This window comes from Hemicordylus capensis, chromosome 1, assembly GCF_027244095.1.
Source record: "Hemicordylus capensis ecotype Gifberg chromosome 1, rHemCap1.1.pri, whole genome shotgun sequence".
Taxonomy (NCBI): Eukaryota; Metazoa; Chordata; class Lepidosauria; order Squamata; family Cordylidae; genus Hemicordylus; species Hemicordylus capensis.
This window is the reverse complement of record NC_069657.1, coordinates 118,891,914-118,905,824: the sequence shown is the minus strand read 5'-3', so window position 1 is coordinate 118,905,824 and position 13,911 is coordinate 118,891,914. Positions and strand designations below refer to the sequence as shown.

The window sequence follows — 13,911 nt, the reverse complement described above, 5'->3', positions numbered from 1 at the left end:
AGAGGCAGTGAAAACTGCATCTGTGGAACACAGGTGACAATGTATTTTCTGAGCATGTACACGTAATACTGCAATGAAATGACTTAATCCACATTATGTTATGTAGAACAAAGCTGCAAAAAGGTACCCACACCTTTCAAAACTCCCACATACTCTTGCAGTTCAAATTTTCCACTGAAAAGTGGCAATTTTTAGCATGAGAGAAGAGCTACTTTATGAGGGTGCAGAAACATATTAGAAAGCTTTTTCTAATACATCACATCCTATCTTAGTTAATCATTAAGCACTCCAGAAACTTTGATCCTGTAAAGCACTTTTTGTTTTTACCAAGTGGGTTTAAAGCAAACAGGCACAAGCCAGCAAAAGGTTAGGCACTACTAAATTCCATCCCAGTGCTTTCAGTGAGACTTAGTTGTGACTAAACTCCTGAATTTTGCCTAATCTTTTAAAAATTATCTTACTGTACTCTACAGATGCTAAATATTGCCTCTTGTACAGCAGATTATTTGCCAACTATACTAGGAACTCTGGGGTTTCTTTCACTACATTACCCATTGTCCTCTGTTTTCAGTGCCCTTGAGCAGCATAGCAGAAACTTGTAGTACTTTATGGCTCAGAATTAAAGCTTGCCTGCTCAACACTCAAGAAAGTAGCAGAATGCCTTTGGTTTCAACAGAAGGATGCTGTTCTCCTTAGTGGATCACCATTCATACAGCAAAAAAGAATATGCACGTGTGTAGAACAGGGAATAGGAACTGTCCACTAGTTCGTTAGACAAGCTGGTGGATTATCTGCACATGACTGCACACTAGGCTTTGCACACTGGTTATGACTCAACCACAGGAACAGGGCAACTAATCTGGCTTTGCTTATGCAAACTGTACAATTGCTTGGCAGGGGTTCACTTTAGTGTCTACTGCACATGGTCTAATAAAAGAGGACACAGAGTAATCAACCCTTGAGACAGGCACATGCATATGAGACTTTCTGAATCGTAGCAGCATAATGAAACCCACCAACTGAACACACAATGTCGGGGCAACAGCAACAATTATTCAAGAAAAAGTAACTTTCCTTTGGGGGAGTAGAATCATAATAAAGAACTTACATTTTGAAAATGAATTCGCCTCAAAGTCAATCACCAGTTCATCTTCCATCAGAACAAGGTCATACCTCCTTGGTAAGTAAGGACTATTTACAAAATGTACAGTGTGTACATGATGACCCTGACCCAAATGACATGTGTGCATGCTTCCTAGGTGCTTCTCATTTGTTTCAATTGCATGGGCACAGAAATGAATGAGGAAGCCTGTGCTTGAAAGGGCACACATGTGCATTTGAAGCATCCATAGATTTTTGGATCAGAGGCAATGCTTTTAAGTTCTTCAAGACCATACTGTAAAAATCAAAGTAATGAATGCTGCATATCTCATTAACTTTAATTATTTATTTTCAGGAATTATCAGTTGCTGTTACTAAACGAAAAAGAAACATTTCCTGCTTTCCCCACTTTAATATGCCCTTATAAATGTATGCTGAACTGCTCTTGACAGCTGAATAATTACTATTTAATAAAATTTTAGCAGTTTGGGAAATAGCTGCCATATATTTAAATACTGGCAAACAACTTCATACTTCTAGCATTTTAATGCGTCATGATAAAGTGTCAACAGCCTTGCCACACCAAACAAAAACATTAAAATAAGACATAGATAAAAGGCTGGTAACCTGATTTCTTTTAGCATTTCCGCAATTAGTGTAAACTAATCGATAATAAAGAAACCTAGGAACTTCTGAAACACTGGTCAAACTATCCCTGTCTCTGCTTTCCAACAAGAAAGCAATTACTAAAACGATGCAATCGTTTATTATTCCACTGATGAGGCAATTGTTTCTTATTCCACTGAGCAGCAGAATCAACTGAACATCCATTATTCTTCAGGAATTATTATGAATGACAGTGAAGATATCACAGAGGGAAACAGGAATGAATTATTCACATTAAGCCATCAGGTCAAAAATAATAATCAGATAAAGCATATATATTTCAAATTAAGTATTACAAATTGGTTAAAATTAACAATGTTTCTCTTCTTTTAAAAAATGCTATGGTTCACTTAAATTTCATTCCATCTGCAGTTTTGCCTTGTCCAGAAGAAGTCCAGAAACATTTTTATTCCCAACAAAATATCTCCTTTGTAGTTGCTAAAGTTCCAATAGAAAAGTGATCATAGAAACAGTGCTGATCCTGAGATGAAATATGGGAAGTAAAAATCCAGACTGACTCATTCAAACTTTTGTTCAAGTTTCTTCTTGAAGAAAGCTGGCAGAATGGAGATGATAGCTAGAATCATGAGAACAAAAACAGAGTTCCACGAGACCGCTTCACCGGCTGTTGTAAGCTGGTAAAGTGTTGTTCCTGCTTTAATTGCTACAAAAGATGGCGGTGCAACACCTGGAAAGAGAAAAGGTGGTTGTCAACATCGATCAGAAACAATGACAAACTTATTTCCATCATTATCACTCCACCCCACCACGATCTAGAAAGGTACGAAGGGAGAAATCTATGTACCTGATCCGTTTTCTCTTTCCTTGTCTCATTTTGCAACCTGCTATTCTACCATTTTGTACATTTTTAGGCTGGCACAAATAAGCTGCTTATGCAAGTGAAAGCTTAACTTTAATGGAGACTTACTGGTACAATTTTAGAATTAGTGCTGTAACACAAAGGATTTACTAGCAGAAAACATTGCTGAGCACTCCACCCCACTCATACACTGGCTTTTATTATCTGCTATAAAGTTAAAAATGGATACTGTCTATAAAATACATACAGCATGATCCTAAGCATATTTACTCAAAACTCTCTGGGCTTTTTATTCAAATGTAAAACTGACACGACTTGAATCCCTGACAAACAACCCACAAAAACTGCAAGATAGAAAAATTGAATGACTTGCATGTTCCTATAACTGTCCAGCAGATGGGGCTATGTAGTAATGAACCATGTAGAAAAGAAAACAGAATTGCATTCTTGAAAGTCTTGAATATTAATCAGAATTCTTACCTACAAAAGTACCAATGAAAAACACTTTCAGTGGGACATTTATTACAGGAGAGGTTATATTGATAAACCAATTAGGAAGAAAAGGAGTTATTCTCAAAAATATTATGTAGTTAATGAGGTGTTCCCTGTGTCGTTCAACCTGTAGGAAAAAGAAGTTTCAAGTTAAAATATTCTGTCCTAGAACTATAGCAGTCTGATTTCAACTGCACTATTTATTATTTGTGTATTCTGAATATGAGGAAGTACAAATTAAAGTGATTGTTCAATATTTAGTAGTTTTATATTGGTCCCAAATGATACGAGGTATACAGTAGGCAAAATATTCTATCAAATTAATGCTGATGGAGTAGCATACGAGTTTTCATTTTTCATTGCTCATATGGTATTTGAAAATTTTTATGGGTTTGAAAACTCACATGTCACACAAGCCTAAAGAGCTGCAGTTTCATGTATATGAAAATTGTTTTAAAGGTTTTGAACATACTACTGATGCTAACCTTTACACCCAGATATAACTCTTCTTAAATAGATTATGCCATTCTCTTTCCTGCTGATGTGAAATGTACTACCACTACTTCCATGAGAAAAAGACTAATTCCTGTGAGCAAGAGCAGGGAAAAAAACGGGACGATTTACATAAAATTCCTATCCTCTCATACTTATATTTAACATTGTGGGAACAGTTGTTCTTCCAAAGTGATCTTACCTGTTTTGACCATTTCACTGCTTTCTCTGTTAAATATCTATACACGACTGGTCTTCCAACTAAATAGGACAGCATGTAACAGAAAGAGGCCCCAAGTCCAGAGCACTGCAAATGAATTACAAATTGATATCCTCATGTAACCATCCTGAATATAATTACAATGGAATAAACAGTACATACAGTATAATTACAACGGAATAAACAGTATTTCCAAATGCTGCAATTAAAGAGAGGTCTACATTCAATATTGGCTTTCAGGTTCAGTTGAAGGCATTGGTTTTTTAAAGCTCAAAATTGTTTGGGTGCAGTCATCTGAAGGACCACTAGATTCCATATGAAGCTGTCTGCCCAATGAAGTCACGCACTCAGTCTTGGGACAAGATTGAGGACAAGTGCCCAGGGCCCTTGAGGGAGGAGGGCCCACTCACAGCTTGCTTGTTGCTCTCTCCCTCATGCCTCTCTAAAAAAGACAGCAGGGAAGGGGCAAGCCCCCCCCCTTTAATTTTTTTGCCCCAGAGCCCACACTAACCTTGCTATGACTCTGACAAGGCTGGTGAGGATTCAGGACAGGGCCTTCTCTGTGGCTGCATCCAGGCTGTGAAATTCTCTCACCCTGTGATGTCCACCTGGCCATCTCTATTTACAACTGTAAAAAGAATCCCTTTTTGCTGGGCCTATGCTCTGACACAATAGCCTTGTGAACCTACTGCTGCTATCTGCCCCCCACCGCTTGATTGAGTTATGTGGCTGCTAGTTGAGTTTTAATTTAGTTAATTCACCTTAATCTTATTACGTTGCTGTTAACCACCTTTAGTGTCTGTCAAGGTAGAAGCGTGGTACAGAAATATTAACCTCTTAAGACTACAGTACGTCAGCACTCACATTTTGAATACTACTACTACGATGCCACTTTTCAACAAAAGTTCTCAAAGCAGTTTACACAGAAATGAAAAATATAGTTAGTTCCCTGTCCCAAAAATGGTTCCTTGTTCCAAAAGGGCTCATAATCTTAAAAAGAATCATAAAGCAGACACCAGCAACCACTAGAGCAGTGATTCTCAAACTTGGGTCCTCAGGTGTTATTGGACTTCAACTCCCATAATCCCCAACCAAAGGCCACTGAGGCTGGGGATTATGGGAGTTGAAGTCCAATAACACCTAAGGACCCAAGTTTGAGAATCCCTGCACTAGAGGAATGGTGTTACAGGGTCGTATAGAGGCAGTTGACCCCCACCTCCACCAAACAGAAGAGAATTTAAAAGGCTCTTCTTTGCTCTATTCGCAAGGGTGCAATATTCTTCCACATGACCAGAAAAAGGTCTGAAAGAAGAGAGCAACCAAGATTATCAGAGGCCTAGAGCACCTTATTTATGAGTCAAAGCTACAACATATGGGGCTTTTTAGTTTAGAAAAATGTGCCCAAGAAGAGACATGAAAGAGGCTTATAAAATTACAAGTGAATTTTGGCCCGTTGAATAACGGGCGCTAGTAACGGCGCTCCTGGCCCCCCGCCGCCATTCCCCCTCCCTCCGCCGTTCCCCCTACCTTTAAGGGCCAAATCGGCCCAGGCACTTGCCCCCGCCAGGCCGGGGAGACGGAGACCCGGGGGCGGAGCGGAGGCCATGTAACTTTTTTAAAAAAATTTACTCCCGCGGCCGCCGCCGACCGCCCACCCTCCCTCCCAGCTGCCGAGTCCCCCTTACCCTGGCCGACTGCTGTCGGCCGAAGACAGCCCTTAATTTAAGAGGCAGAGAGGAGCTCGCAAGCAGAGCTCCTCTCTGTGCAAAGCCTCTTGCCGAACTGCCGCTTTGGGCGCTAGACGCAAGCGCCCAAAGCGGCAGTTCGGCAAGAGGCTTTGCACAGAGAGGAGCTCTGCTTGCGAGCTCCTCTCTGCCTCTTAAATTAAGGGCTGTCTTCGGCCGACAGCAGTCGGCTAGGGTAAGGGGGACTCGGCAGCTGGGAGGGAGGGTGGGCGGTCGGCGGCGGCGGCCGCGGGAGTAAATTTTTTGTTAAGGTTACATGGCCTCCGCTCCGCCCCCGGCCTCCATCTATTTTGGCCGAGGCGGCGGCTCTGCCGCCGCCTTGGTCACTTTCCCGCCGCCTCCTCTCCAGCTTCTTCGGGGCGGCCGCTTCTGGCCACCCAAGATGGCTGCCGGGTGCCGGCGAGCGTGTCTCCCTTGCCCTGTTCTGCGCCTGCGCTTCGCGCAGGCGCAGAACAGGGCAGGGAGGCACGGACACACGCTTGGTGTCCGTCCACGGACGGACACCAAGCGTTTTATTAGAGAGGATGCATGGTGTGGAGAGAGCAGATAGGGAGAAATTATTCTCCCTTACTCAGAACTAGGGGTCATCCCATGAAACTGACTGCCAAGAAATTGACCAACAAAGGAAGTACTTTCCCCCAACACAGCACATAATATATGGAATTCTCTGCCACGGAATGTGGTGATGATCAACAGGTTGGGTGGCTTTAAAAAAGGGATACAGACAAATTCATGGAGGTCAGGTCTATCGATGGGTAGTAGTCTGGATGGCTATAGGCTACCTCCAGATTCAGAGGCAGGATACCTCTGAATACCAGTTGTAGGGAAGAAGCAGCAGGAGATGGGGGCATGATTTTTATCTCCTACTTGTGGGCTTCCCAGAGACATCTGATGGGCAACTGTTGCAAACAGGGTGCTGGACTAAATAGGTCTTGGGCCTGATCCAGTAGGGCTCTTATATGCTTGTGTTCTAAGAAAACTAGAGTACAAGAGAATGCTAGTTTAGAACCTTTCTTCCTGATGCACTGATGCATTAGTTCTTTCTTTTCCTCTCTCTCTCTCTCTCTCTCTCTTTAAAGATGGAAGAACAATCAGAGATGCAGTTTCCCTCCAAAAGGTCTGAAGCAGTATAGTACAGGACACTACTACATGATTTTGTGCACCAAACAGCTCAGCTCTTATTCAGCAAGTTCTAAAATGGCAGTAAGATTTGATCTAACTTCATGAGTGTCACTTAAAATACAGCAAAACAAAAACAGATAAATACACAATCAATCATCATACTCTACCAGCAGAATCAAACAAGAAGCATGATTCAACTAGCATTAGGAGCCTGGGGTTAAAAAGTCATGTTTTTATTTGTTGGCTGAATACCATTAAGGTAAGAGCCTAGTGAGTTGACCTGCAAAGGGAATTTCACAAGCAAGGAGTCACCACTGAGGATGCTGTCACTGGCAGCCAACCACTTTATCTTAGAAGACAGGGCATCTAGAATTGGTTGTCAAATGAAAATCTTTATTCAGGCAAGTTCATATGCGAGTAGGTGGTCCTTCATATACTCTGACTGCCCCAAGACATGTTAGTAACCAGGTGTGTAGTGAGTTTGGCTGCAGACCTGCTCTTTCAAGGGAAGTACAACCCTGGCCAAACCTCAAATTTCCAGTAAACACATTGCTAATCAATAGTACCTTGCTCTCATATGGATTTGGCTTCAGTTTACTGGCCCTCACCCAGCTAATTGCTGACCCTAGGCAATTCAGAATATCTACAGCCTTATATTCAACAAAGACTTCACTGTGCACCCATTTAATATATAAACATTATAAGTTAGAACAGATGAATACCTTAAATACGTATTTGGAAGGAGAAAAAGCATTATTAATTGTATTAAATACTTACTAGACAAACAAGAAACAGAGCTAGTGGGAAGGGGTAGAGAAATCCTGAGAGTATACTCAGAAATATAGACCCAGGAATAGCAAAGGTTTGCAGGCTGGTGTGGGTTTTTAAAAAAAAAAATTAAGGAAATAATAATTTACATTTCTAACATACACACTATAACAGTTTATATATCAAAAGTGTTACCAGTACATAAGCAATTTTAAAGTAGTTTTTAAAATATCTAAAGTATGCATATTCTGCCTGGATATTTGGCACCCTAGGATTTTCTCTATACAAGGTCTCCTCACACATTTCATATTTAGGTGTACTCTCAAGATGTTTTAAGTGTGTACCTAAAGTGTTTTAACCATTTATGCTGTTTTATATTGCTTGTATTTTAGTAGCACTGTATTTGAACTCACATACACTATCTAGGGATACACATATTATGCGGCATATAAACATGATAGATTGATTGATTGATTAATTAATTAATTAATTAATTAATTAAACAAAAACAGTCCAGTGAGAATGAGACACATTTGCAAATACTTGTGTCAGGGAGCTGTGATTGGCTGCAAGTGCATATGCTTGGTGGTAAACCTAGAACTACAGTACTTCCAAGTATCTACTCACGAAGGAGCAGCGACGTAACTGATGCCCTGAGCATGCTAGTGTACACATCACTGCTGTTTTGGCATGCTTTGTGCTTTTAAAACAGAGCCTCTGTGCAGGCTATTTAAATGTTCTGTGAATGTTAGTTTTAAAACAGCATCATTTATAACATAAACAGCTATTGAATGGTAATATCCAACAGCCTTGATTTTAGTTGCCAAAAGTTGCTCGTGTGGAACTAATCATAGCATGTCCCTGACAACTTTTAAATAGATAATTAAGTCAAAGGTGCATTCCTAAGTGTTTTTAACAAGACAGCAACTGCAAATTAGCATATTCTATCCCCACAGGAAAGACACAAAAATAAAAATAAAGCTGCTCAATGTAACAAGCACAATGTGTAAAGAATTTTCTCTCAAACTGGCTTCACAGCATTAAAATATTCCTTCATGTAAATAAGTAAAGGCTTCATTGTCCTCACAGACTACTTATGTGCAGTTTTCACAGCTTAAATATACAGGATGAAACAATCCAAGTTAACTTTCCTGTTCTCAATAACCATTTACAAAATTACTTGAATTATTGGTGCCTATGGAATTCAGCCCACTAATGCTGCAATTCTATACACCCTTAACTGGGAGTAAACTCCACTGAACACAGTGTGTGGCATCCAAACTTGCAATGGAGCAGCACTCCATCACTGGAAGCTCCTTCTGTCAATAGAGGATGAGATGTGCTCATGCAAGGGGCCCTTTTATGAGAAGGAATCTCGACTTGAGGAAGGGCTATAGTTCAATAATTAAGCACATTCTTTGTATGCACCAGGTCCCAGATTCAATGCCTAGCATCTTCCGTTAGGAGTGGGGGGAAATCCTGCCAGAAACCCTGAAGAACTGCTGCCAGTGAGCACTAACAATTTTGAGATAGATGGACCAATGAATCATTATAAGGAACTTCCTATGTTCCTTCCATGAGAAGGAGCTTCTGACAATGGAGCATGACTTTGTCAAGATGCTGTCCCCTGGGGCTTACTTCTGAGCAAACATTTATAGGATTGTAAGTTACACAATTAATTAATATTGTGTTTTAAAAGATAGACAGCAAGTTTTAAACTACAACAGCAAATCAAGATGGTCCTAGACACAGTGTTGAATAAGGGTTCAAGTCCCTGCTTAGACTCCATAGGTGACCTAGAACAAGCCATTCTGTCTACACCTTAATCTACTCCCCATAAAACTAAAATGATGTAACTCACAGGATTGTTGTAAGGATGGAAACTCCTCAATTAATAAAGTACTTTACGTCTTTTACTATTTTAAATCAAATAATGTACAGTCCAATCTTGAACAGGCTTACTTGGAAATAGTTTCCACAGAGTTTAACAGCACTTACTTGAGAGTAAGAGTGTGTAGAATTGAAGCTCTGTAGTGCAATTCTCAATGTATTTACTCAAAAGTAATTTTCACTGAGGCTAATGAGACCATCTTCCTAGTAAGAGTACTTAGGCTTACAGCCTTAATCTCTTGAATTTAGTCCCCTATTAATCCAGGACATATTTATTTTCCTTTCTAGTCCACTCTTCTGAGATGAAAAGTCAACACATCATAATGCTTCAGATCTGTATGCTAACCATTTTTAAGGCTGAAGCAAACTGAAAGTGCGAAAAGAGCCTTCTCGTACAAAACCAAGTGGACAAACAGTGAACACCTCCAATTGTTGAGGTGCCAGCTCCAATTCTGCAAATCTCTTAAAGGGCGACTGCAGACAGCCATTTTTAACTCACTGGCTGCTTGTAACCTTCGTGTGGAGAACCTATACCCACAAAAAAGGTTGGTCAGGTTTAACACTAAACCATTTGGTGCATCTGTGCTCTTTTGGCCCAGACTTCCAGGTGGAAGTCCGGTCCCCCACATCCCCTTGGGGGCCTCCTCATGCCCCCTGGGGACTCCAAATCCCCATTTCCCTGCTGGACTGCTGCCGCCAACCCACAAGTGGGCTGAGCACAACTGTGAGGGGCAAGGGCAGCTACAGCCCAAACCTCCCCCAGCAGCAGCCTTCCTGAGTTTCCCCCGAGCTGACCATCAGCTGTTCAGTGGGGCTTCCAGAGGCCTTTCTGATTCCGCCAGGAGGCCTCCTGAAGCTCTCCAGGCAGCAGAGAAGAGGCAGAGTGGTAGCCTGAGTACACTGCCTACCCTGGCCTCCTGTGCTAAGTAGGGGTGTGCACAGAAGCGTCTGGCCTGGTTCAAGGCTCAACTGGCCTCGAACAGAATCGGGCCAGTTCGGTCCGGGCCCCAGCAAACTCCCCCCTGGTCCGTTTCCGGACCACGAAATTTTTTTTTTGGTTTTAAATTTAAATCAAAAGTAAGTACCTGTAGCCCCTTTGGGGGGCTTGTTGTAGTGGGGGTGGTGGTCCACAAGGGTTCCCTCTCCCCCCGCCAGCCTCCCTCATCACCGTTGCAGCCGGGTCAATGTAGCCTTTTTGGCCTTTTCAGGCCTCCGTAAAGGCGAACAGCTGCTATTTTGGCTGCCGCCACACATGCGCAAATGCCCCCAGCCTCGTAGAGGGCATTTGCGCATGCGCAGCAGCCAAAATGGTGGCCGCTCGCCTTTACAGAGGCCCAAAAGGGCTAAAAAGGCTACATTGACCCGGCCGTGGCAGTGATGAGGGAGGCCGGTGGGGGGGGAGAGGGAACCCTTATGGACACCCCCCCGCTACAACAAGCCCCACAAAAGGGCTACAGGTACGTACTTTTAATTTTATATAGATAGACAGAGAGAGAGAGAGAGAGAGTGTTAGTTCATGGACCTGCTGGATCGGAATGGTGGTTCAGTTCTGGTCCGGATGGAACGGGAGGGGGGGTTCAGTTCGATCATGAACCCCCGGACCAAACCGTCAGGCTGCAGACCGGTTCTGCACATCCCTAGTGCTGAGCTTGTGCCTACCTGGGACTCCTCCTCAAACCTAGTAACAGAGATACTGTATGCGATTTCCTTTTTGTGGTTATTCCTCCCCCACTTTTGAATATTTATGGAATGACTTGCCATAGGGCTTTGATATCAGGCACAGATGCAGGGCAGGTTTGGAGGGCTCTACATACTGAATATGAAATGGATTGGGCAATTTATTGATTTTTAATTTTTTAAAAAATAAAAAAGTCCTAGAAGTGGGTTGTTTCATGGCAGAAAGTTACAAAAATTTCTGGAACTGAAACCCCCACCTAAACCAAACACCCCATATGGAGGAATCTGCCCTTTGCCTTGATGAAGAAGTAGTAGTAGTAAAGCATTCCCTTTTTTGTCCCACTGTTTAAATCTCCTGAAATGGCTTGTTATGGGGCACAGATGTAGGGCAGGGCTCTGAATATTTAATTTGAAGTGGATTGGTCAATTGCTTGGTTTTTAATCAACTTTGTCCTTACTGCAGTAAAGCTGACAGAAAGAGCTATCTCTGTCTACAGAGTACTTCACACCTAGTAAACGTGCAGCTTAATGTTAACATCAAAATAAACCTTTTTTTTAAATGAATGCCCTATGCTCAAGTTGGTTTGCAGTCCAGAAGATCTGAGTGAGAACTGTGAAGCAAGGGGCATGTATTGTGGTTTTAAATTTCCTCCCTACAAATGCACTATATGCCCAAGCTGGCTTGTGATCCAGGTGTATGTTTGAATTGTGGAGAAAGAGACATGTGTTGTGTCCCAGCTGGTTTATGAATGGTCAAGAATCGATTGGGAGTTGCACAGTCTTTTTTTATTTTTTACAAATGCACTCTGGCCCACACCTGTGGGTTTGTGATGAATGAGCAAAGTGGTGTGTAATCAGCCAGGATTTAAGTGCCAGGACTCTCAATACAAAATATGGTATGTCTGTTGTCCAGGTCAAAGGGAGGTGTCTTCTTCAGAATTTTTTTTTTTTTTACAAGAACCAAAAAAGTTTCCAGCTTTACCTAAACAGAGTCTGGTGTAAGAAACAGTGCACTGCAGTTGATTCTGAGGTGGCAGTGGCGGGTGGCAAGCCTCCAAAATTGCCTAGGTGCACCTCTGATCTGGTGAGATGCATTTTACCATGTCACCACTGCTGTACATTTCCAGTTGGTTGTGGATCTGTGATAACCTTTACCTTACCATTTGGCCAGATTTTGCAGACCACTGTATTTGATCCACAAGGATGCACATGATCCACAGTAAAATAAGTTGATCACCAATCTTCAGTTGCAGCCCCCCAACTCAAAGACTCACTAATGTGAACAGAACCTGTATCATCATGATAAATTCTTTTCATCATGGTACTCATAACTACCAACACAGAAGCATACAAATGCCCAGAAAATCTATTTCACATTATGTTCCATGAAGCCATGGCCATATGCACTTTTTGTCAAAAGGATACAAAATATAGGTAGCAAAATAGGCCACTAATACTTGTACATAGAAGGTATCCTTGTATTTAGAGAGAACCTTTCCTAAGGCTTTAGCATCATCCATGTCTCTGGGAATCTTTATACATTCTCTCTCTTCTCTGCAGAAAAACAAGTAAGGTGAATTTACCAACATATACAGCTAACACTTGCCCCAACACAGCAAATAAACACACATGCTGCCATAACAACTAAGGAACAGTTCTGGCAAACTGACTAGCTATGCAGGGTCAGAGAGCAAGATTGCAATTGCCTTCCCTACACACTGAGTCCACCTGTCCCACCACCTGGTCCTGACTGCATATTGCTAGAACATGAAAAATCCAAACATATGTAGATCTAAATCAGGATGTCAGTTGCAACATTACATGTGGGATACTGATAATACATTTTGAGCCCACAGGCATAGATTGTTCATGATCCTGCTATCCCACAATGTGTAGTCGATAAGTTAATCAGAACCATCCTTAAGTTACTATCATTGCTTGTTTTTAACCCAGGTTTCAAAGTCACTCCAGTGAAGAGTCAGTAATTTAGAAATTATCAAATAACTTTATGCAAGCAAAATCTCTGCCACCCCTCCACCATATAAACCAAATTCAAAGTTAACATTTCAAACAAAGCTACAGCATCATCTTCCACAAAATAAATCACTCACATCTAGTGTTCTCTCTAATTTTTTAAATCTGTGTGTGGAATGGGTTTTGTTCTGGGCAGTAGTATCAACGCAATGTGCATGCACATGCATTCAGAATGGGGCCTTCCTGATGCAACCTGAGTGGGATCTAAAACTTAATGGGCGGACATAAAAAGAACTTGTGAGTGCGCGCACGTCTTAAAGGGAACACTCCTCACATCCCATAATTTGGAACAGTCAATTTTTGTACTGTAAACCAGATTTCTAATTTGTTTGCAAGTCTGATCTTTTAAAATCCAATGGGACTCAGCAGACACACTATGGACATGTCTATACTATAAAACAAGTTTCAAACCTTTTAATAGCCACAGCTACAAATGGAAACTGTGGTAGTCCCAAGTAAAGGGAAAAGAGGCTAGAGTTATCATATAAGGAATTCTCAGCACTCTCACAAAACAACAGTTACCAGGGTTCTTTGATAGGAAAGCTTCAATATTAGTTTAATAGTATAGATGTGTCTAGTGAAATGCATTTGCACTGGAGTTTATCCGATAGCAAAAAGCATGAAAATGTATGATTATAGAACTTGTTGCTGAATTTGGGCTTGGCAGCTTAGATCTGCCAGACATAATACTCGACTCCCATCTTGAAACTTATATATCCTGAACCAGGAAAACAAAAATCAGAGTTACCTAGGAATGTGAAGTGTTTGGGTGTGGTATTATACTTGCAACCATTAATAAAGTTGCATAATGAAAAAATCTGATCAGTAATCTGCTATGTTAATTTCCTAATGTAAATCCAGTAGAATACTTTGCAGTTCACTGA

The 13,911-nt window shown here is 41.5% G+C and overlaps 1 protein-coding gene across 4 annotated transcripts in view; it reads right to left on the bottom strand.

Annotated features, from left to right (window-relative positions):
- Positions 1–1,427: 1,427 nt before the first annotated feature.
- Positions 1,428–13,911, bottom strand: part of TMEM41B (transmembrane protein 41B) — a 31,922-nt gene continuing 19,438 nt past the window's right edge. For 3 of the 4 annotated variants that reach the window (XM_053283320.1, XM_053283321.1, XM_053283322.1), the window contains 5 exons: positions 12,419–12,547; positions 7,436–7,529; positions 3,774–3,878; positions 3,068–3,206; positions 1,428–2,455 (listed from right to left, as the gene is read on the bottom strand). In XM_053283320.1, coding sequence (XP_053139295.1) covers positions 2,286–2,455; positions 3,068–3,206; positions 3,774–3,878; positions 7,436–7,529; positions 12,419–12,547 — 637 coding nt within the window. In that variant the 3' untranslated portion in view covers positions 1,428–2,285. Of the gene's footprint in view, positions 2,456–2,960; positions 3,207–3,773; positions 3,879–7,435; positions 7,530–12,418; positions 12,548–13,911 lie in introns of all 4 variants that reach the window. The other variant, XR_008313030.1, reaches the window with a different exon arrangement.